This window comes from Dendropsophus ebraccatus, chromosome 6 (genome assembly GCF_027789765.1).
Source record: "Dendropsophus ebraccatus isolate aDenEbr1 chromosome 6, aDenEbr1.pat, whole genome shotgun sequence".
In the NCBI taxonomy this organism is placed as follows: domain Eukaryota; kingdom Metazoa; phylum Chordata; class Amphibia; order Anura; family Hylidae; genus Dendropsophus; species Dendropsophus ebraccatus.
In genome coordinates, this window is record NC_091459.1 from 21010296 (window position 1) to 21036045 (window position 25750).

General features: G+C 41.7%; 1 protein-coding gene across 2 annotated transcripts in view; it reads right to left on the reverse strand.

Moving 5' to 3' along the window:
* Positions 1–5475: 5475 nt before the first annotated feature.
* The window catches only part of SLC17A5 (solute carrier family 17 member 5), a 30675-nt gene continuing 10400 nt past the window's right edge, over positions 5476–25750 (reverse strand). Inside the window, exons 1-11 of one of the 2 annotated variants that reach the window (XM_069973492.1) lie at positions 25384–25399; positions 20626–20816; positions 17935–18168; positions 15114–15201; positions 14034–14120; positions 12374–12492; positions 11792–11950; positions 10488–10620; positions 8828–8975; positions 7555–7645; positions 5476–6500 (exon numbers count right to left, since the gene is read on the reverse strand). In XM_069973492.1, the coding sequence (XP_069829593.1) occupies positions 6363–6500; positions 7555–7645; positions 8828–8975; positions 10488–10620; positions 11792–11950; positions 12374–12492; positions 14034–14120; positions 15114–15201; positions 17935–18168; positions 20626–20816; position 25384 (1389 nt within the window). In that variant the 5' untranslated portion in view covers positions 25385–25399 and the 3' untranslated portion in view covers positions 5476–6362. Of the gene's footprint in view, positions 6501–7554; positions 7646–8827; positions 8976–10487; positions 10621–11791; positions 11951–12373; positions 12493–14033; positions 14121–15113; positions 15202–17934; positions 18169–20625; positions 20817–25383; positions 25400–25750 lie in introns of those variants that run through there. The other variant, XM_069973490.1, reaches the window with a different exon arrangement.

Genomic DNA, 25750 nt, shown 5'->3' on the forward strand with positions numbered 1-25750 from the left:
GTAGAGAATACAGCGTGCTGTGTGGTGTTACAGGTAGAGAATACAGTGTGCTGTGTGGGTGGGACCACAATGAAATTATAAAGTACTGCAAATAATTCAGTAACACAATGAAACTGCAATGTGTGAACACAGCCTAGATGTTCTGCAACAGATTTGAGCAGGAAATGGGCAAGCTGGAGGACTGTGATGAACAGCCGAGGGAAAGCATTGCATTCTGGGGATTGCTCAACCAGGAAGGACAAAAACACAAAATAGAACGATTATCGCTCCGTGGAATAGAGAGAACGATCAGCCGATGATCGTGTCATCAGCTGATCATTCATTTAGTTTTCAAACCTAAAATCGGTCACCATCCGTGCATCGCTACGTGGAATTGCGGTGCACAGCGAGTGACCGACGATTTGAAAATATCATATTTACCTTACCAGGCTGCAGGTCTTCTTCTCCTGGTCCCGTGCAGCAGTATCAGCTTCGGAGCGGCCTGTCTGAGCTGACAGACCGCTCAGCCAATCACTGGCCAGGACCGCAGCGGCCAGTGATTGGCTGAGCAGTCTGTCAGTTCAGACAGGCCGCTCCAAAGCTGCTGCGGTGCAGGACTGGGAGAAGGAGAAGACCTGCAGCCTGGTGAGGTAAAGTATGAAACAAGGGCTGAAAGGACATCGGTAATGTCCCTGCAGCCCTCGCTAAATGATTGTCAGGCCGTGGATCAGGCCCAGTAAACGAGCGCCGATCTAGCAGATCGGCAATGGTTTACATCGTTAATAGGGCCCTGGTTGACCCGTGGAATACCACCCTAAAAGGGGCAGAGTCCCTTCATTTCTACTGATATCCCCTTCCCCACAGCGATTTATAGCTTTTTTTAAAGTACCCAACCCTGCAGGCTCCCTTTTAGAAAGGCTCATTAGCTTCTGTATTGGTGCAGCTAGTTAGGGTTATTTAGTTAGTAATCTGTTCGCCCCTAAGCAGTGTTTTCCAAGGCACAAATACATGACTGGCCAGTACAGAGATCACTGTAGTAATCTTTTTACAGTAGGCTTGTAACCATGACAAAGGGATATCCTCAGGGGATTGCAGCTCTGAAGTTAAGTGGACAAACCGAGAATGGCACACAGGTTAAAAAAAAAAAAAAATAATTGACATTGAGCATGAAGTTATGTGTTAGAAGGACATTTTATCCTGACATTTAGATTTAAGGGGTAGTGCGGCGGTAAACAATTATTCACAGAATAACACGTGCCAATCGCGGCTGAGCATCTGGTGACGCTGCAGAAGGCGGCCGGCACCAGGGATGGTCGGAGCGGTTTGGCCGTCCGTCCGAAGATGAGGTCTTGGCACAAGATGGCGGACATGCGCGACACGGATCAGGTATGTATAATGCACCACACTTCCAGGTACACGTGCGCGGGGGGGGGGGGGGGGACACGGGAAGGGGGCGATTCACAGACATAACATATAACTTTGTAATGTGTGTTATTCTGTGAATAATTTCTTAGCACCGCACTACCCCTTTAATAAATCTTTAGAAGTTTTCTTTCAATCTGTACTGGCTGGGCTGGATAAGCGAAACAGGTATACACCGGCCTGTCCAATTTGGCCAAAAAGGAGAGCATGGCTATTGATACATTTGCCAGTGACACCTTCCTTGTCATCAAGAAGGCTAAGGATAGGGGGTGTATTTATGGCCATGAATACTTGGGACTTTTTTTTTTTTTTTTTTTTTATTATTATTATTATTATTATTACATCTAAGTAAAACACAGCAGATTACAATTTCCTATACAACTACAGTAAAAAACAAAAAAAATAAAATACACAAAAATACAGTACATATAGGGTCCTATTAGATGAAGCGATTTTTACCGAATAATGATCGCAAACGTTAACCTGAAATCGCTCACCATATTACACAAAATAGTCGTTAGTTACGATCGTTCCTATGATCGTTAACGCTATTTGAGCCCAGAAAAAGAATGAACAATGTGCAATTACACTGAACGATTAGTGAACGAATGTGTAATTACAGCGAATAATTAACAATGATTTTAGGGTCAGCTCTAAATCAACGATCAACGACATACAAACGACTTTTCGATCGTTGCCTGCAATTACACAGGACAGCTATTGTTAAAATTCGAACGATATAAGTTTTCCACATGATAATAGGGCCCATACAAATGCAGCATTTGCCAGAAGGTCAATTCCTTAGCATCCAGTGAAAAGTTTTTGCCTATATGCTGAAAATTCATTCTGTAGGGTTTTTCACCTGCTTTTAGTAAAAAAAACTCCCAATGTGAACAAACTCAAGATTGAGTTCACTTAAGGAAATAACGTGAAGGTTCCTAACTGCGCAATCATTGGAATAAAATTAAACTTCAAATCCCAGTAAAGTCTATGGGGGATATTTACTAACAAATCTAAAAACACGATTTAGTCAAAGATGTTTTGGCATAATTTCCAATCTAATGTACTTAGACAAGTTGAAGTAAATTGTCTAATAGCTTAGTAAATGTGTCTTAAAAATAATTGTCTTTTAATTAGTCTAATAAATTCACCTGGTTCGGAGCAGACGTAGCGATGCGCCAATATATGCGACTTTTTAAAAAATTGCGCAGTTAATAAATTTAGCTTAAAAAAAATTCTGGTGCACTTTCGATCTAATTAACAACAAAAAAAATCTAATTCAAAAAGTCGCATCTAATTTGGATAGTCTTGTCTAAAAAAGCTTCATAAATTCATATTAGATTTATTTTGAGCGCAAACTAGATATATTAGACTAAAAACAGGCGCAATTAGTTTGATAAATGTCCCCCATTGTGGCAAAAAAGCTGTATATCTGGTTCACATGTCTGTCTTGTTACTCCTCCGCTTTCTCACCTGCTTTGCAATAAGAGGCACAGAAATAAACTGATCTGTTTAAATTCCCATTGTTTTCAATGGGAACTTATTTGCATGTTTACTTTTTTTTTTTTTATGATGACAACCGATGTAAACATATCAATGTAGCAATTTAACATTCATTTTACATCTGTCTGAAACTGAGCATGCCCAACAGAGGAAGAGACCCCAGTAAACAACCCCAGATAACTTGACCTGTCCCACCTGTAAAAAAAAAAAATATATATTTACAAAAGATTATGCATTATCCATTTGTATTACAAATGGATCCCTCAAAAAAATCCCTCAAAAAAGCAAAAAAAAAAAAAGAACAGTTTTCATCAGTTTGACATCTATTTTGAAGGATCTGTTTAAGAACATTAACAGACTGGAAATAATCGAAGACACAGCGTCTTCCCATAACTATTCTTTATGGATCGATGTACAACACTGCAGAATATGTTGGTTAGGGATGGTCCGAACCTGCCGAGGTTGGGGTTCGTACGAACCTGAACTCTCGGCAATGATTCCCGCTGTCTGCCTGCTCTGTGCAGCGGGTGGATACAGCGGGAGTAACGCCAGGAAAACTGGGATACAGCCTATGGCTATGGCTGTATCCCAGTTTTCCAGGCGGTCCTCCCGCTGTATCCACCCTCTCCATGGAGCGGGCAGACAGCGGGAATCATTACCGAGGGTTCAGGTTCATACGAACCCCAACCTCGGCAGGTTCGGACCATCCCTAGATGGTACATAAAACACTTTATTACGTTCCTGAGACATTACATAGGCCTGTCAAGTCAGATGCAACTTCCATCTGCATGTCCAGCATAAGGTACATGTGTGCTGTAAAGAAAAAAAAAAAGGGTATGTACAGCACTTTGAGACATCACAACATGCATGGTCGGAATGTGTTTATTTAATGTAGTCTAGAAACATTGTTCAAAGCAGTATTTCCTAAACAGGTTCACAATTTACTACATTACAAATGCATGGAAGGCACTTGATAGCATACATTATAGGGCATGGGTTATAGTGCCACCTTGTGGCATCTTGTATAATTCTTCTTTGCAAAAGACATTTGCACTTTCCATCTAACTCATGTCATTATTTAAAAAAACAACAAAAAAAAAAACAACACTCTCACCTTGCCTTGTTTGCCAACCACATTGTGTACACTGGAGTGCAGGTAATTTATATACTTGTTCCTCTAATCAGACAGTTATGGGCATTGTCCCAGTCCTGTACCATGTGACCAGCACATGTGACATCATGAAACTCTTAAAACTGGTTTCTGGGCACCAGTCACGTGGTCAAGGGAAGGATCACATCAGGCTATAAGTATCTGAATTAACTACAATGTTTATCACTTGTGGGGAACAAGACATTCACTTTAGAGAAGCACTCCCACTCAATCTCATAAGATATAATTATATGTGGTGGGAAGAATGGGCATTGAGAAACCTATTCAGGCTATGTTTCCACTATGGGATCATAGCGGGAAAAGGCGGCCATCTTGTAATATTGACAGGCACAAATAATGATTATGATCGTGGCTTAATCATTATCAATATTACAAGACGGCTGGCTGCCTTTCCCCACGACAATCCTGTAGTGGGAACATAGCCTCAAATTCAATAGTTATGTATAATCACAAAAGTTACCGTAATTTTTGGAAGAGGAACACTTGAAGATTTTTTTTTTTTGTAAACAGCAGCTTACAATGGCTCATACCATAAATTACACTACAGAATGAAACATTAGGGGGGAGATTTATCAAACATGGTGTAAAGTGAAACAGGCCCAGTTACCCCTAGCAACCAATCAGATTCCACTTTTTATCTTCCAAAGAGTTTGAGGAATGAAAGGTGGAATCTGATTGGTTGCTAGGGGCAACTGAGCCAGTTTCACTTTACACCATGTTTGATCGGCATATCAATATCACTTGGATAAACCATCACTTTATGATCACTCTCTGGGAGCCCCAATCAATCATGAGAATTACGGCAAGTGGCACAGGAAGAGCAGCACAGACTCATTCATGTGAATGGCACTGGGTAGCTGGGTGTGAATCTACGCATGGAAAACTTCCCGACACCAGTGCTGCGTCCCCTTAATGTTCAGGATTGTTTGGGGTTCTTAGAGGTCAGACTCTCACTGATCATAACTGGCCTACCCAAACCGAACGTGATGCCGATACATGCCAAGATATCAATACACCTTTCATAAGTTTGACTGGAAGGGCCATAAAACTATTGTTTTAAGTTTTGGTTACTTAGCAAAGTCTAGTTTGACACACAGCAGTGTTTGTGCCAAAGTCAGATGTGGATTAAAAAGGAATGGCAAACATAAAGGAAGGACGTATACTTTTGGATCCACTTCCGGCCTTGACTCAAAAACTGTAGCAGGTGTGTGTGTGTGTGTCTGCCTTCACACCTACCGGATCCGCAGCGGATTTTTATGCTGCGAGTTTGCAGCGAAATCAGCTGCGGATCCTGTACTGTGAAGCTCAATGGGTCCCATACACGCAGCGGATTTGTCCGGCTACAGCGCAGGGGTCGAAGGGATCCGCTGCGTGTATGGGACCCATTGAGCTTCACAGTACAGGATCCGCAGCTGATTTCGCTGAAAACTCACAGCATGAAAATCCGCTGCGGATTCGGTAGGTGTGAACGCACCCTCAAGGACATTTTACTTCCTTCACCCCACTGTGAATGAGTCGCGACAAAAGCAGCGGGTTCAATCTTTACCACTGCTAATAACAATATATTATCTGTTTGTACATTTCATAACAATAAGTGACATTGTTATCCATTTTGGAAGGCGGCTAAAACAACAAATCATGGCGTGAATCTACACAAATTGGTCAGAACTGTGTGCCTGGGCCAGAACTGGGAACATACAAAAAACTTCTTCACTAGTGTTGGGAATATCTGCCAGTAGTTCTTTACTTTTATAGTTCCTCCTCCTATACTGTATTTTCATGTTGGGTATTTAGACTATATAGTTGTTACATTAGAAGTGGCTGAAAACAGACACGGACAGTGACAATGGCAAGGTTTAACAATTGTATATTATGGTGAACAATCACAAGTGAGAGACTTCCAAAGAGCAGCAAGGAAACTGCATAACAAACAAAAACACTGTTCTCTAAGAGTAGCAATGGAACGAACACTTCATAAGGCACTTCATATACTTAAAAAAAAAAAGTATGGAAAGCTGTATGAGTGTATGTATACATATATACCCTGAATGGACTGTACCATAAACTAAAAAGAACTGAACAAAATGTGAGGTATGAGGCTTCATTATTCCCTTTTCCACATTCATATGTAGTAGTGCTTCAGGACAGGCATGTATACACCTGAAGTCCCTCTCATTCTGTGTACGGACAGATGAAAGTTTTAAATTTTATAGTTTTTTTTTTTGTCCGAGTCAATTGAGAAAAATAAGAGGCTGTTCAAGGCATATAGCAGGCCCAGCGCCGGCCCTTAGCTTCCCTGGGCTTTATTAGTTCTTACTGCCCACTCTTGGACTGAACCGCTGGCGAACACAGCAAAGAAGAGGGCTCCAAAGATATTAATGGCAGCTGCGATGTAGAACACAATTTGCCATTGTTCCACAGTGTTCTGCAATAAAGCAAGACAGTCACATGGTTACCAATAGGCATAAAATGGGGATTTTTTATAACATATTCAGATTTAACCAAACCCAGAAAAAAAAGACTGTATACAGATTTGCTTACAGCTGTTGTACCGTTCTCCATCGAATGTATTAACCATGCACCGCTCCAATATCCATTAGAAGGGACGGGCCAGCCGAGGCGAATCAGGGTACTGAGGTGTGGTAGCCCCACCCCCAGTGCATCAAAACACCTCATTAGCATATTAACCCTTAATGACCAAGCTATTTGTTTGTTATTTTAGTTTTTTTTCACTGACTCCTTCCAAGTGCCATAACCTTTTTAGTCGACATACCTATATGTGGTATTTTTTTTTTTTTTTTCAGGACAAGTTGTACTTTCTATTGGCACCATTTTTAGGTATATTTGACTTTTTGGATTGTTTTCTTTTGCTTTTTTTGGAGGCAAAGTAACAAAATACAACAAGTCGGGTGTAGTTTTCTTTCCGTTTTTATAGCATTCACCATGTAGGATAAATAATGAGATATTGTAATTCACGTCATTGCGGATGTGGTGATACAAAAGATGTTTTTAATTTTTTCTTATGCATTATTTAAAAATTCTTTTGTTAGGGGAAATTGTGTAGCTGTAAAAAAAAAAAAATTTAGGGAGGTATTTTTTTTAATATATTTAATACAATAAAATTATATTTTCCAAAACTTCAATTTTTACTAGTCCCACAAAAGGAGCTTTAAAGTGCAATCTTCGGATCGCTAATGTAACACCCTGTACTACAGGTATATAGGGGGAGATTTATTAAACATGGTGTAAAGTGAAACTGGCTCAGTTGCCCCTAGCAACCAATCAGATTCCACTTTTCATTCCTCACAGCCTCTTTGGAAAATGAAAGGTGGAATCTGATTGGTTGCTAGGGGCAACTGAGCCAGTTTCACTTTACACCATGTTTGATAAAAATGAAGCCCATGGACAAAGTGAAAAACGCAAGATTACAAGAACTCCTTATAAACGGTATTTATATTGCTCCTACATTACATACTTACTTCATGAGTTAATGCTTTGGCAATAACTGGCCCAACCATTCCAGGAATTGTGCCAAATGTGTTTGTGATTCCAAGTAAAAGACCTGCAAAACTGTAAATCAAGAAATGGAAGTCATTTCAAGCCGTTCACTTTAACAGCAGACGTGACAATTCAACGGCCAACTAGAAAAAGGACAATATGAGTGTGTGACTGTACACAGACAATATATAAACTATGGTATAAAGTCTTCATGAATATTATAATTTGGGAAAGTATATCCATTTATGTCAGCAGCAGCCACATTATAAATGAGTTAGCTGTTTGGCCTGCAGAGTCCATAACTCCAATTGTTGCTATTTGTAGATTTGAGGGATTGTAATAATAATTGTTTAACCCCTTCATGTCAGCAATACGAAGATAAACGTATGTATGTATCCTACTGCACATACCCTGTGCTGTAGGAATGTATATCTGCTTTCATGACTGAGGGCCTGTAGATGTGTGGGGACCGCTGCAGTGGGAGTGGCCCGCACACATTAGTGTCTGGGGATCCCAGCATAATGACAGGCAGCTGAGATCCCGGAGCCATCACTGCGTTTAAGGTACTCAGTGGCAGGACACGCTCCTGTCATTGAGTGGTCAGGACCACTGCAGCCATGCTGCCGGGGTCTCGATCGCTTGTACCAACAGGCGGGGGTAAGTCACTTACCTCTGTCCTGTTGGATCGGCGATCCATGTATAGAGTCTGCTCTCAGGCAGGCTCTATGCATAGGTCGCCGATAACACTCATCTATGCTATGGCAGGATTGCTGATTTTTTTTTAAATTATACATCAGAAAAAATTTATAAAAAGCGATCAAAAATTTTCTGTTACACCAATATGATATTAATAAAAACTAGAGATCATGGTGCAAAAATTGACACTGCAAACAGCCCTGTAGGTGGAAAAATAAAAGCACTATGGCTCTTAGAGGGCAGGGAGGAACATTGCATTAATTTGACCTGGACATCTGTGCATCAATGGGCTCAGTCATGAAGGGGTTAAAGAACTAATTGCCATCAGTAATATAGCACCATGTAATCTTACGCTAGCAGCAAGGTTTAGACAGCATACGCCTGTGCATGGGGTGGCTTTCAATAGGAAATGGTGCTACCTGGTGGGGTGAGGAGGTTGCCACCAAATGAACAATGAATTGTCCATCAAATCATCACAACAATTTTTCAGATAAAATAAAACCACAGGCATGAAAACAGAATTGTCTGTTCCAGTGTCCATTTGGTTACAGTACTTACGAAGGTGCGATATCTAAGTGATTAATATTGTATCCAGACATGCTGAATCCTCCAAGTGTGGTGGATAGTGTAAGAAATACTACAGCCAGAGTATAGTCACAGCCTGTGTAACCAGCGGCCAAGAGAAACGCTGCAGGACCAACCATTCCTACAAAAAACAGTGGAAGGAATGAGACATGATTCCAGACTAGGACATGAGCAATCACACAACAATTCTGGGAGTGACAGACAATTAACCAAGTGCAGGAAGGAGCTGGTGTGAGCTATGGGACACCCCAGTGAGGAAGCACAGCTAACGTTTGCTGTTTCAGCAATACCTCAACCTGTATATAATACACTATAAGGGCCCTATTCCACCGGACGATTATTGTTTGCATAATCGTTAACGATTAACAATCTCAAACGACCACTATTGCGAAAGACCTGAAAACGTTCATTCATTTCCATGGAACGATAATAGTTACTTATGATCGTATTTGCAATCATTTTTTCTTCGCTATTGCGTTTGTATCTACTGCGAACGACCGAACAACGTTTTATTCTATGCGAACGATTTGCGAACGACCAACGATAAAAATAGGTCCAGGTCTTATAAAGCGATCAACGATTTCTCGTTCGGTCATTAATCGTTAACTGCATTTCAACCGAACGATTATTGTTTAGATTCTAAGGATTTAACGATAATCTGAACGATAATCGTCCGGTGGAATAGAGCCCTAAGGCTATGTTCACACACAGTATTCTCGCTCAGTATTTTTCAAACAAAAACAGGCAGGAGTGGATTGGAAACACAGAATGGCTTTGGTCACACACTGTTGAAATTGAATGAACATCCGTCATTTAATGCCAAATAATTTATTTTCAAAACGCCTAATTCCTAATGCAGCACCCAGGCTCATCTCTCTGTCCAGCCACTACACCAAAGCCTACTACACTACACTGGCTGCATATAAAAGAGACTCTGTCAGTAGGTTTATGGTGTCCTAGCTCAGGGTAGCCTAAACTAGTGACAGAGAAGCTGAACAGAATGATGTATTACTTACAATTGATTCACAGATATCCTCCTGAATAACATGGACAATAAGTAGTCCTCTCCATTATGTACACGATCCCAGTAGGCCTGGATATTCATGAGAAACAGAAAACTCCGCCCACCAGCTGCTGATTGGCAGTTATCTATCCATGCTGTGTATTGGCAGTCAACTGTCAATCAGCAGCTGGAGGGCGGGGGGAGGGGTGTAGCAAGAATTCTATTTTCCTGCATATTAGGAGAATGGCTGAACAGGATGATGAAGTAATACACTGATCTGTCAGCATTTCTGTCACTAGTTTATGCTGCCCTTATTTAAGCTGGAATAAACCTAGTGACAGATTCCCTTTAAGCACAAAATACAATGTGGAGAAGATTCCAACATAGGATCCCAATGCTGTAAGCTCACAGCACATTGCATACATGATGCTACCAAAAAAAAAAAATTACAATACCCCCAACCAATATAATAAAATAGAAACTGGTGTAAAGTGCCCACTGTAACCAATAACAGCTCAGTTTTCAGCACTAATAAAAATGTGATTGGCTGCTATGGGCAGTTTACAGCTGTTTTATTTTACAACCCTTGATAAGTCTGGGCCTTCAGCTGAAAGTCTGTACGGGACTTACCCAAAGTGTTAAACGTTTTGCGGACAACAACTGTTGAGAAATTGAACTTCTCCCTCATGAGATCAGCGACATAGCCAGTAATGATCATACAAAGCCAACATCCGAAATAAGGAAGAGCAGACAGGAAGCCATTCTGTGAGGAAACACAGTACTATTAGTTCTACTGAATTCATACAGGGATTGGATTAAAGTAGAACATTTTCTTTTTCAATGTCTTTAGATGCTTTATTTTGGAACATAGAAAAGGAACACCTACTGCAGCTCTTAGTGGGTTCTATGGTGGGTACTAACAATGAGAACAATGAAGGGCATATTACATGTGGGGTTTTTTGCCATTGGATATGTATGAGATATGAATGTAGCCGTAGTGGGGTTTCCTTTTAATTTAAAGGGGTACTCCAGCAAAAAGCTTTTTCCCAGTAATTGAAACACATTACAAAGTTATATAACTTTGTAATATGCTTCAATCACCTATCTGCCCCCCCGTCCCTATCTTTTCCCCCCTCAACCCCCCACCTGAAGTGAAGTAAACTCATTCTTACCTAATGACTGTTGACCCCAGGCTTTTCTGTGGCAGCCATTTTGTGACAATGACATCATCAACAGGGAGGCTGGTATAAGCTCTGTTAGGCCAGCCTCTCTTTGACAGATGACACAGGTTGCTCAGCTCTGATTGACTGAACAAGCTGTAAGCTATCTAGTTAGTTAGACATCACAGGAGACAAAGTGCATCATAGGAAAGCCCAAACCAGGAAGTGAAGAAAAAATGAAGCCACCAACTGGAGCTTTAGGGACCTGCAAACAGCAGGAAATTCAAACAGAGACAGACTGCGGGGGGATGGTAAGTGTAAAAACTATGTTTTTTTTTTTTTTAATATCATACACTTGCCCCTCATACTAGCTCCGCATTTCAGTTCTACTGTGTTCTATAATATAATCCCATCATTTCAAGGTCCGTAAAGCCACAGCCATCTGCCCATAGCTATACCTCATCCATATTTTATTAGGTTATAATAAAATGTGACATTCATTTATTAATATGAAGCACTAGACTGCAAAAACATACAGCAGGTAATAAAACAGGATGGGGAAATAAATCATTCAGTTTACCAAGGAAACATGAGAAGATTGTGTGACAGTGTGTACAGTCTATAGACCATCCGAAGGTAAAACCCAGGTAACACGTCTGTCTGGACGGTCCGGTACATGAATAACACAGAGACGTTGGAAGCCCTGGGAACATCTGTTAATGAATGATCAGTCTGTTCTCAGAAGCCAGAGATTTGGCAGTATTCTATACTCACCTCTTGTGTATTGAAACGTAAGATTTCCTTCATGTAGGTTGGTAATAAAGTCAGTAGAGTGTAGAAGGTCCAATTGTAAGAGAAGTGAGCTACAACAATAGCCCAAAGCGGCATTGATGTTAGCATAGCGCGAACCGGTATATCTGTGTCCCTGGAAAGCTACAAGATAAAAATCAGAGAGTAGTTTTAAGGACTTTTTTTTTGTCCATCCATGATTTTTTTTATTTATTTTTAAAAACTTTGCGACAAAATTTATTGAAAGAAATGTTAAATTTATCACACGATATGCAGCATACCCTGATTGTTTTAACAAGCCGGGAGAAGACCGCGCTGAGCTCAGTGTGGAAAATCTACGGCTTTGTGTCACATGATCAGTCGAGCTCTGATAGTCCATAAAGGTCTATGAAGCCCGACTGATTTGACTGACACATCTCACGGATTTCACTGACACAGAGCGGGGGAGCAGACTACACCACAGTCCGGTCCTCCCTCCGCTCGTTCTTCCCCGCTCGCAGAAACACAGAAATCTCTGCGATCAGCTCAAGATGGGAGAGTAGACCCTGAAAAGTTTCTCCCACTTACCTCATGCTTGAGGGCAGACAAGATATATTCTCTCTCAGAGTCTGATATTGTGCTGTGGGATTGTGGCGTGTCACTGACTATAAAGAACCACAATATAAACCATATAACACCAAGTGCCCCTGTTCATACAGAAAAAAACACAAGTTAATATACAGATCAAAGCAGTTTCAGTGTTCATGTCTGTTAAATTAAGGTAAATTAATAGTAATAAAAATAAATAGGGTCGTATTGATACTTAAATATGGAAATGTGCTCTTTTGTTGTATTTTGCTTGTTTTTGTTAAAAAAGGAAAAATAAAGATAAATAATAATAATAATAATAATAATAATTCCCAGCTAACCTCTTGGAGCAAGGGCATGGCTAAGAGGAGTTGTTAAATGTATCATGCTCCATATTTCTAGGAGGTCCAAAATATTGGTATAGTCCAACAACGTGGTGGACTTCAGAAAAGAATAGCATCTAAGGCCCCGTTCCCACTGAGCAAAGCTAGCGGAATTCCGCGACGGAATTGTCCGCCGCGGAATGCCGTTAGCCTCCCGCTCATAATGGGACTCTATGGGAGGCGCGCGCTCCTGCCCTGTCCGCGCTGAAGAATGAACATGTTCATTCTTCAGCGCGTATAGAGCAGCAGCGCGCGCCTCCCATAGAGTCCCATTATGAGCGGGAGGCTAACGGCATTCCGCGGCGGACAATTCCGTCGCGGAATTCCGCTAGCTTTGCTCAGTGGGAACGGGGCCTAAGGCCATGTTCACATCACAATTTGTGCCTTGGAGCCACAGATTTTTCAGAAAAAAATCTAAAAAAAAAAAAAGAGCGTCCACGCACGTATCTGTGATCGGATAGGCATAGGCCCTATTTCTTTCAATAGCCTGACTGTAGTCTGCTAGTGCTGCTCATTTTCCCAGTATATAGGAGTTTTGGATGGTTTGCTTTTAGTCCAATTCAAAACTCGTAGTCGCTCGGAAAATGACCTGTATGTTGTCACTATCATCACCCGACTGAATGAATGGAGCAAGTGCCTACCTGTGCCCATTAGGTTATTCTGATGTATTTGTGCCAATCGTCATGTGAACCTAGCCAGACATGTGTAGCAATGTCTTTGTCATGACACCACCCCTTTAAGTTCCCAGTACTCAGGCTGCCACTGAAGTTTGAGCAACTGAGAAGAGCACAAAGGCAGCGTGACTATATGCCGATGCAGTAATATTTTTAAATTGCCACCCCACCACTGAGAACCATGTCGGAGAGCTGTGCCAGCAGCTATAAGGTACAGGGGCCATTTCACACTCCACCAGTGACCAATTCCCTTTAAAAGGGGATATGCAGATAGCAAGGGCTGTGGGCATTGCGTGCAGGCAGAGTTATGCCCACACAAAATGTCCAATAGCTGCCTGTTGTCGCTGCAACATCGGTAACATCGGGGAGCTATTGGTCACTGCCTGCAACATGCTCCCTCCTCTTGTCTGCGGAAGTTACTTGCACAGAAGGGTTGAGGAGGAAGTGGATTGGCCGGTAGAGAGCAGAAAAGTGGTAGGACCTTTCCTGCTCCTCAGACATCCCCTTTAATAAACCTATTATATTGTGTACAATCCAACACCACTTGATGAAACAAACTGTATGACATTTATGACACCACATATAACGAGAATAGTTACCTACCAAAAATGTAGAATACATAAATCCAGTCCATGTAATAACAAATTAACCCAGACAGAGGCAGCGATACAACAGTACCAAGCTGAGCTCCTAGAAGACACAAACAATATATAAACAGACAAAGACACAAAGTATGAAAAAAACAGGCTTTAAAATGCATATTTAATCTATGTGAAGAAAAAAAAAAATAATGCAATTCCAGAAAACAGAGTGCGATTTATTCAACCGCATCAGGAATCCATCAAATTTGACGCAACGATTAAAGAAAACCTGTCACCCCCCGTGCCGGGGTGACAGGCTCCCAACCCCCGCTAGAGCCCCCTATACTTACCGGATCGCGCCGGGTCCCCCTTCTTGATCCAGTCCAGTGACGGAGATTTCAGCAAGCGCCGAGATTTGTAAACAAGCACCGATCTGCTAGATCAGTGGTCGTTTACTGGGCCTTTTAGACGGCCGATAATTGTTTAGCAAGGGCTGCACGGACATCGTTAACGAGGACGGTACAGCCCTTGCCCAAACAGTTAATACATTACCTGTTCACGCTCACGGTCATCTCCTGCGCTCTGCATGCGTCCCGGTCCCAGGGCTGCAGCTTTAAAGCGGCTTGAGCTGACAGGCCGCTCGGCCAATCAATGGCCGGGGCGCACGCAGAGCGCAGGGGAACACGGGCAGGTAATGTATTAACCATTCAATTATCAGCCATCAGACGCACATCGCTATTACACGGTAGCAATGCACGGTTGTCGGCCGATGACTTTAGGTCTGGACCTAAAGAAACGATCGGCCGATGATAATCGTCTGTATTACATGGAGCGATAATCGTCTGAATCCGTGTAATAGGGCCCTTACACTCCAACTCTATAGGAACATGTAACACACAAGAAAAGCAGTTTTGTTTACCTAAACTTTGCTAGAAAATGGCCTTTAAGAGAGGACTGAATCGTTGTGTCACATGTGATATATTCCTGATATGGATAAATAAATCAATAGATCAAATAAAGCTTTGAGTGTAAATATTTGTCTATTACAGGGTGATTATAGTCCAGCGATGGTGTACTGCTTTTTAACACTTCTCTTACTTACCTGCATAAGAAAGACTTAAAAGTCTGCTACGTTCAAGAGGCGGGGCCCAGGCTGACCACATTGCATGCATGGCTGGGAAGGTCACACCCTATAAAGACATTGGAACAGATTACTTTGATGGGTTGCAAACCTGCAATTTTAACACTCCATCCTTAGTTGCAGAAGGCCAGAGTTAAAAGGGGATTGTAGATAAAGGGCAGGTATTTTTTTTTTTTTTTTTTTTGCAAATACGTTCATTTAGTAAATTTGCTGACAGCACATTGTCTAGGTTATATGTATATATAATCTCTATATATAGTATATGTATATATTATACAGTATAAATACACTATAACTTTATCTACAATATATCTATATGTATCATACGGACCGCTGTATGGTCAGGTATTACTCTGAGTGGTTACATGATGTGCTGTCTAGTGATGAGCGGTGAGTTCAGTGATTGTTGTGTTTTGTTGGTCTATTGTTCATTGCCCCTGGTAGCCAGAATCCTACTCCACACTGACGAGGGGCAAATACCCCGAAACTGCAGTCTGTGGATGGATGCCTAGCCTTGGTAACCCTTGTCTTATGTCGTTATACTCGCCACAGAGTTAGACTTTGACTTACAGGGGCCACCCTGGTTTTTCCCTATTTAGGTCCCAAAGCTCGCAACAGAGTGAGGACCTGAGGGACTACGTATCAGGGTGGTTTGGTGCCTTCCCCACTAGGAGGCACCCCTTGGCGACAGGCTTCCTTCTCTGGAGAGAGGGATATCTGGCTATTCCCGTGTTTTGAGACTCGTAACTGAGGTCCGTCGGACTTTTGGTCTGACGGCATCTGCACTCTATCGAGATGCCTGTGATCCTGGCCGCATAGTTGCAATCCCGCGAAAATGCGGCCAGGATATTCCAGGGAATTCCAGATCGATTCCCTGGAATATCGCATATTCCCAGGAGCGCAACTATGCAGCCGGGATCACAGGCATGCCGATAGAGCGAACTGCTTTAGGACCAAAAGTCCGAAAGATTCGTTTGTCTCTTGTGCTGTCATCCTATACTGGAAGGGTCCTGGTTGTCCTAATAGTGGTGGTCATCTGAGTAAAACCTTTGCTGTGATATTATTGGTTTACGCTGGCACGTGCGCTGTAGTTTCTGCCTCCGCCGATCCTGGACACAACGTGTGACTGGATATGACTTATCTGTGAGTTTTTACCATGTTGTACACTTATCCTTATTGCATTTTTATATTTATATATGTTTAATAAAGTTATTGTTTATAAATAATTAATATCTGAAACGCACAATGGTGATTGGATTATTGATATGACATCATCTGTGTTCCTATTGGCCTGTAGGGTTGAAACATTGTTACTGCCATGATGGAGACTACTAATGCCATCAGGCATGTCAAAAGTTGATCGCAGAAGGTCTGCAATCAGAAGATATAGCCAGGGTGAGAACACGGCACCAGTGCGATCCACTCCCCGGCCACTCACCAGTTCCGGCAATGTGGCCTTAGACTTACGCTGTCGGAATTAGTCAAATTAGGAGATACAGCCACTGGGTTCTCTCCTGGGCTATATTGGCTGATCCCAGCCGGTCTCAGCAGTGACACCTGCTACGATCAATAACGTCTGACATGTCAAATTTATTTTTTTTTTTTTACTTAAAAACTAAGTAGTAAAAGCTGTCTGATAGACGGCATCCATTACTCCAGAAAATGGGAAACGCTAACCTCTGCATTAATTATTACCCCAGTATTTACCATTGCCACTCATACTCCCACAATGGATAATATATTTTGTGTGGTATATTTTTGTTGTGGACAACTATACAAGCAATATACCACCGGTTTAATAAAGACACTTTATTTGTACGTAATGTTGTGATGGGTTTCTTTACATAGGCGTTGATCTTTCTTAGAAACTTTTATTAGGGCACTAGTTTTCATGGTGAGGGGCCCTTCAGGAGGACTATCACTCTAAGGGTCTTATTACACGGGCCGATGGGAGCCCGATAACTGTAAATGAGCGCCAATCTGCTAGATCAGCGCTCGTTTACTGGGCCTATTACACGGCCCGATAATCGTTTAACAAGGGCTGCATGGACATCATTACTAATGTCCTTGCAGCCCTTGCTAAACTCTATACATTACTTATCCATGGTCCAGGGCTCCTCTTGCGCTCCGCTTCTCCCCAGGTCCCGCGCGCTGCAGCTTCAGAGCGGCCTGTCTTAACTGACAAGCCACTCAGCCAATTACTGGCTGCGGCGGTCTCGGCCTGTAACTGGCTGAGCGGCCTGCTCAGCTAAGAAAGGCCGCTCTAAAGCTGCAGCGCACGGGACGCGAGGAGAAGCAGAGCGCAGGAGGAGCCCTGGACCATGGATAGGTAATGTATTTACTTTGCAAATCGTCAGCCGCTGGCCACGCACCGCTATTGCACATATCGGTGTGTGGTTGGTGGCCGGCAATTATAGGTCCAAACCTATATCAACGATCAGCCGTTGACAACGATCATCGGCTGATCGTTGTGTTTTTTACATGGAACGATAATCGTCCGGATAGGGCCGATTTGGCAGATTATCGTTCCGTGTAATAGTACACTCACTGTTGTGACACGGAGCTTAAATGAAATAATGTGTATTGCAAACAGCTTAATTACACATTTAACGTCACAAAAAAACAAAAACAAAAAAAAAAACACAACACTCTCATGATGATTGTGATCAAAAAGACTACCACTGACTGTCGGCTTCCTCACGGTGTAAGTTAACCAACTTTTAGGTAAGGTTTAATAGCCCAACAGACCTAGTTTCACACTTCATGAAAGAGATACACCTACCTCTCCAAGTCCTTCCAGTGCTCGAACTGCTATAAGGTATCCAGAACCTAAATCTGCAGCTACCGGAGTTAGTAAAGTGAATACTGCAGTGCCCAGAATGCCGAATCCCAGTAATAGCTTGCCCCCGATTCTGCCAGCTAGGTATCCACCAGGGATTTGAGTGAGGATGTATCCATAGAAAAAGGAACCAAGTATCCAGCCTTGGGTATCAGCTTCCCACGGATACTTCTTGCCCTTTAATCGTTGAAATACAGTAGAGAAAAGTAAACAAAAATGATAGTCTTCTTAAATTTTTTTTTACAAACTACATCATCTTAGTGGAAAACATCACCAACTCCCTTGTCTGCTGTGCTCCATTCCAGAACCTTTCTTAGGCCAGGTTCCCATTGAGCTTTCCCATTCGGTTTGCTGTTTCAGTACATTTAATTTTTATGCACAGAAAAACATGTTCAATCACATTTTTGTTAACGCCCAAAAAAACACCTATATATTTTTTAAAATAATGTAAGTCAACAGAAAACGGATTGTGCAGTATGGTGTGCAGAAGCATACCATTTTGCATCCATTTTCCTTTAAATGTACATGAGGGGAGGGGGGAGGGGGGAGGAGGGAGAATAGTCGCCAGCAGAGAGCGGGACCTGTGTGAAAGCCGGTATTCAGAGGTCAGTGCTGACTTCAGAGGAGATAGCCCGGTGATGTAGCTGTAAATTAACTCTTTGTTGTCCTGTTTTGGTGCCTCATATCCCTCAGCCCCTCCCCTCCCCACAATGAAGACAGGGGAGAGAGCTTCAAACTGCTTTTTCATGATAAAAATGCATTTTTTGGCTAATAAACCCAATTACACATTTTCTTAAAATCGCCTTTACTATTGATTTCTGCAAAAAAAAAAAAAAAATACGACAGTGACACTTTAAGCTGCATGTTTTCCCTTGCATTACCAGTTAACGTGGCCAAATATTTCTATAAATCTTTATTTGTACATTGGTCAAAACATTTAATAAGGTTTTATGGTGACTAATAACTGTATCTTGCAGCTGCATAGAGATTTCCAGCTATCTTTTGCGCGCACGCAATAGCTGAAAGAGGTTGTGCAGTTGTGGTGGACGTCCAGTGCAGATGATATGCACCTGTTGCCTGAACACGTAAGATCACATAAGAACACTCTGACCATTGCATGCTTGGCATCGTCCTTAGGCAGAGGATTATCTCCATGAGAACAAAAGAATCCGGTAAATGAAATCCAACAAGCAAGATTCTTCTCCTTCAACATCTGCTATCAGGGAAGAGTCTGGTCCCATCACATGGCTATTATATGTGACCAACTTCAGATACCTACAAGTTTGTAGGTGCACTGGTTATGGGGTTCTTGGGATCTCTCCAGCCCTGTATTGAGGAGCATCTGACATACATTTAGATTAACTGTGTCACCTCAATTTATATCTGACCATAAATATGAAATAAAAGGTGGCCAAATCTGTGGATTTCAGACAAGCAATGAGCTCATGTTGTCTGGCCCCTTCGCTGTACACTGACAGCTGAAGAAAGGCGCCAATCCTTACATCACTAGACTAGGGTGGGTTAAAATTGCGTTTTTTTCATCAGTTTTTTGCAAAAATTTATGTATTTGTGTGCATTTGTGTGCAGTTTGAAGCTCTCCCCCCTGTCTTCATTGTTCTCTATGGAGAGGGGAGGGGTAGAGGGAGATGAGGCACCAAAACAGGGCAACAAAGAGTTAATTTACAGCTACATCACCGGGCTATCTCCTCTGAAGTCAGCACTGACCTCTCTGACCTCTGAATACCAGCTTTCACACAGGTCCCGCCATATAATCCTTTGTTCTCTCTTGCCGACTAATCTCCCTCCTTCCTTCTCCCCCCTCCCCTCCCCATAGATTATACAGGGCTCGACTAATGTAAAACAGTCAAGATTTCCTGATAATGAGCAGTGAATGAGAGAGAGGAGGGGAGGGGGGACCTGGGGAAAGTCTTTTTGAATGCAGATAATGGCATATTTGCCAAATAAACTCAATTACAAAGTTTCTTAAAATCGCTTGTACTATTGATTTCTGCAAAAAAAAAAAGAAAAAAGAAAAAAAAGAAACAACACTTTAACACTTAAAGGGGTATTTCAAGAAAAACTAACCTGTCCTCTATCCACAAACTAGGGGACCTCTGTACCTCCAGGCAATCTTCATATCGGCCTGCTACTCCTTTGTTTTGAATAGAGCCGCAGGTACGGCATGTGACCCATGGCTCTGTTCATTCTCCACGGAGCTGCTGGAAAGAGCCGAGTACAGCACTCGGCTATTCCAAACAAAGTAGCTGTGGACCGATACTGAGATCGCACTCGTACCCTATCCTGTGAACAGTGGACATGTTAGTTTTTCTTGGAATACCCCCTTTAAATGCTGTAGGTGGAATATTGGGAATGCAGTATAGCAATTGTTTTTAAAATTCAGTAAATATATGGTCATTAGGATATATATTTTTTTAATGTAATGTTATTATTCAGCTTTTATTTTTATATAAAAAAAACATGAAAACTGTCCCCACACCCCTGCAGCAAGAGTTAAAGGATATGTCCACCTACGCACAATAATTAAATCTACATAAGAGCCGCAGGCGCCAAACAATAGGGAATTTCTCAAGAAGATGATTTGCAAAAGGCTAGAACAATAGGAGCTTTACTTACCGTGAAATTGTGAGGTGGGCTGGGTCGGACTGAGTGGTCGGGGCACACGCTGCTGTTCACCTGCTCGCTCGATGTCGAGTTTACCATATTCACCAGTGCCACACTTAAGTTGACCCGTAGCGCATACAACATGAAGAATCCAAGTAACGCCAACACTGCCAGGTTGTAGCGTGCAGAACAACATGTAGGCACTGAAATACAGACAGACATCTTTCATGTGGAGAATAAACACAGGAGATTGTGGAGGCAGAGGAGCACAGCATGTTTTCCAGCTCACTTAATGATGACCTTTATTGTTCTGTTTGCATAGCAGACTGACTGTTCTTTATATATGCAGCACACCAGGCAGCCAGAAACACGGATGTCACTGTGTATAAGCCAGAGGCGGTACAGACTATTCCCAAGAGAAAGGAGTGACGCTCCCTACATGTATGAGCCAGGAGTACTATATTTCACTTTGAGGTGAAATTTTATTTCAAAAGTATTGATCACCTATCCACTAGACAAGTAATAAATGTTAGATCAGTGGGTGTCCAACTACTATGACCCCCTCCAACTGTCCATTAACCCCTTAGACGCGTGTCTGCGGGGGTCTTGATCCCATGGCCTGACTGGCGGGGGTCTCTTACCTTCCTCCGTGCAGTCAGGTCTTCACTCTTCTGATCGCAGATAACACTGATCCCTGCTATGCTATGGCATAACAATGATCAGTGTGAGCAATCCAATGCATCAATGTAAAAAGTCCCCTAAGGGACTTAAGTGTTAAAATATATAATATATATATTATACACACACACACACATATATATATGTACACATACACGCAGTAAAATACTCTGCAGCACTCCAGTAAAAGTCAAATCAACGTGTAGAATTTATTCCGGCCAATAATTGATTTCACAGCAAACAAGGGAAAATACACACGTTGCGGCGTGCCTTACGCCATTTTCAAGTGCACCTGGCCTGTTCTGAACAGCGTTTTGTGTGCCAGCGGAAGGGGAGGGAGGGGCTGGGACACAGCTGTTTGAATAAGAAACAGAAAAAGGCTTTTTTCCCCCCTAATAAAACCTATTACAGTTTCTTAAAATTGCTTGTACTACAGAATTCAGCAAAATAGAAAAAAAAAATTTAAATGATAGTTACATGTCAATTCTTTGAGCAGAGAGCGGCGGCGCACAACACATTACATTAAGACAGTGAGGCAGGCAGGATTCTGAGCGGAGTCCACGGCAGGGGTTCCATTCGAAATTTCCGCCTGTGTGAATGGGCCCTTGCAGGTTGTGTAAAAAAATGGAGAGAAAATAGTGCTCACACAGCATACTGTAGCAGCTGTAGAAGCAAAACTAAGCAAACTGTTTATAACAGACCTATAAAAGAATGTTGTTTTTTTTCATCATAGGAAGTACAAAGTAAGAATAAAAAAACAAACAAAAAAAACCCTCTTTCACTAGGTGTCTATAGGCTTTACTATCAGAGACAATCCTATTTACAAGCTTCAGAGAAAACACAGTATTATATTGCATGGTGGCCATTTATATGAACAGTTGTAATACATGTATACAAAGACTATAATGTCCACATGACCTAACAGGGCATATAGACAAGGTTGACTTCAAAAGGAAAGCCCTTTAATAAGCTTCAGAACAATATTTCATTACTAGATGGCCACACCTGATACTTAAAGGGAATCTGTCAGGTCTGTATCAGGTACAGACACAGTCTTTGCTAATGGCCATGGAAGTTGAAGTGCCAATGCTATCTGCACCGCTGTACCTGGTAGGGATCTGACAGATTCCCTTTAAGGGTACTGCCCACACGCTGGCTGCGGAATTACTGAACTGAACAGTGTCAAGATTAAACATTAATCCCGGAGTGACACATCAACAATAGTCAGACTAGGTTAAATGATAACACTGTGTACACAGACAGCATATGCTTCTCTGTGGCTTCTTCTATATAATTCTTGCACAACTCCCCACTATACGCATCATCAAGAAAAACAATGATCTCAAGCAGCAATTTCATACAGCCAGCAGTCACATTACACACTGAAACGGACTGGTTTTCCCAAACAATTTATTATTCTTTAAAGAAATAGCCTCTTTATAGTACAATTGTTCCGTGCACAGTATAAGTAAATGTATGCACTTACTGACAGCAGCTCCAGGCTGTATGCTAAATGGTGATTCTGTCCATAAAATGTGACCATGCCCCTCAGTATATGTATATACCAATGGAGGACAAAGGGGGGCAAGGTATAGTCACATCGTTCTCCATGCTGTCCCTCTTGTATACAGAATCACCACAGGGCAGGACAGCACAGCCTGGAGGAGGGGAGTCTGATTTCAGCTCTATGAGGTACACAGGGAGCTGCTGTCAGTATATACAGCGAGTACACTTACTAATACACTACACTGAGCAATTTTACTATAAAGTGGCTAATCCCTTTAACCTCCTAAGGACCCATGACGTACCGGTACAGCAGTAGGTCCGGCGGTGCTATGAAGTGAGCTCAGGAGCTGAGATCACTTCATAGCAAGTGAGGACTGGCTGCTATAAGCAGCCAGGTCCTCACTGCTAATAGCAACCGCGCGGCGGCCCACCATTAACCCCTGGTTCTAATAGAGCCGCGTTATAGAGGAGATTTCCTCCCACCTCCAGTGCTTCAGCCCCAGCTCGGTACCCATGGATAGAACGGCGGTGTACACTGGAATCAGGCCGCAGTTCAAAAAACGGACCACGGCACCGCCGCCGTTCTATACATGGGTCATATTAAAGCGAATGTCCCTGATGGTACATCCGCTTTAAGGTAATTTGGGGCTCTGCCCTTAAGGGTTTAATTTACAGTAAATAAGTACTGTATGTCACAAGGTGCTAGTAATCAAATAATGGTAAAATCCAGCACTCAGGTAACTCACAAAGTCACATAGGCCAGACATTTATCACCTATCCAGTGGTTAGGAGTTACTTGTAGGAAAATCCCTCTAAGTTTAGTGTACGGCAGTGTGAAACTACTCTAACGCACCAGAGTACTTAGGGGTACACACCAGGTGTATATAGAGGTACATTAGAGTATTTATCCAATTGATGAAAATAATTATTCTCTGACGTTCCACAAGAGTCCAGCGGTGACTCTTAAAGCGACTCTGTACCCACAATCTGACCCCCCAAACCACTTGTACCTATATAGTGGCTTTTAATCCAAGATCTGTCCTGGGGTCCATTCGGCAGGTGATGCAGTTATTGTCCTAAAAAGCAACTTTTAAACTTGAAGCCCGTGCCCAACGGCCGGGGCTTAGAGTATCTGTGCCCTAACTTTGCACCACCCCTCCGTCCCTCCTCTTCATCATTAGGAATGCCACTGGAACATTTTCTCCTGTCTGAACATTGCACAGGTGCCTTAACGATCCAGCCCATGTTCAGTATTCACACAGCTGATGAATAGGAGACAATCTGCCTGGAGCATTCCTAATGATGAGGAGGGCGGGGAGGAGGGACAGAGAGGGTGTGCCAGCCTAATGCACACACAACCTAGGCCACGGCCGTTGGGCACGGGGCTGCCAGTTTAAAAGTAGTTTTTAGGACAATAACTGCATCACCATATCCATGTATATGGTATAATATGCACTTTTTTTCTACTCTTATCTGTAGAAACCTATATGTACACAGGAAATTTGGAACTTCGTTAAAAAAATAAAATAAAATAAATAAATTATATATATATTTTAATAATAAATAAATAATATTTTAATGATAATAAATAAATATATATATATATTATATACACACACGTTTCTGCTGCTATAAAGCTAAATGAAGAAATTATACAGCACAGAATTTTACACCTAGTTGGATTTAGGAGAATAAAAAAAAAATAAAAAGTCTTGAATATCGACTTTATCTGAGTCACAGACACAGTTTTGGCCTTGAAGAGATATTATGTAACCACATATGCGACAGGGTGTCCTTCAAAATAAAAATGTTGATATTATCTCAATGATTCCTGTACAATTGCATCAAACAGAGCAAGACTGTCTCCATTGTTCCACCAGGGAAACAATCGAGCATTGCTGATAAATGTTGTCCAGGCACTTCATATACTTGTGATAATGGGGAGAACATTGAGTAAACTGAAAAGGAGCTGGTCTTACCACTAGGTGTTATCCTGACATCTAGTGGACAACACAAATACTGCAAGTAGATGTCAAGACACGGCCAAAGTTATATGGTATAAAATTACAGCACCTTTGGCATTAAGTCTAGATACAATATGATATTTTTGGTAGCATTTAGTCACCATATGGAGCCCTGAGTCCCATGACTTTAGTTATCCAAGGTGAGAAAAAAAACAGCTAACAGTGCCATACCTGTCCTCATTTTGTGTGGTATTGCAGTCCAGTTCCAATAAAGCAAATAAAGCAGAGCTGTAATACCACACACAATATAAGGAAAGGTGTGGCGCTGTTTCTTTTTAGAGAAAACCGCTGTTTTTTTCATTCTGGATAACTGCTTTAGATTTGCAAACCCAATTAAACATCTAAGCTGCACTTACACTAGATCAGTGGCTCTTGCACTCTACCAACAGGAGCCACAGGCTGCAGACCACAGATCAAGACAATTAATAATAATAAAAAAAATATATATATAATAATATATTAATTATATTAATATAATAATAATAATAATAATAATAATAATAATAATAATAATAATAATAATAATAATAATAATCATAACTGTAATAAAAAAAAGTCTTACTTTCTTGGTTCTTGTGGATGTACGGTGCATGCAGGCATACCACAACGCATCTGCTCCTTGACTATTATATCAGATTCCCTCCGCTAGTTAATACCTGGCGATGAGCTGACATCACAGCGGAGCAGATTAATTAAAGTGGAGCCTGCAGATCTGGTTTTTCTTGAACGATAATCAAATATTAGTACGAGTCTGTTTAAAGACCGGCAAGCAGAGCGAAAAAGCTTCCATTTAACTTTTTTTTTTTATATAAGTGGATGATGAAATAACTAGTGTTAGGCTGGGTTCACAATGCATTTTTGCAATCTGTTTTTTTTTTTCATCCATTTAATGCAAAAAAAAAAAAAATATGGATGAAAAAAAATTCATG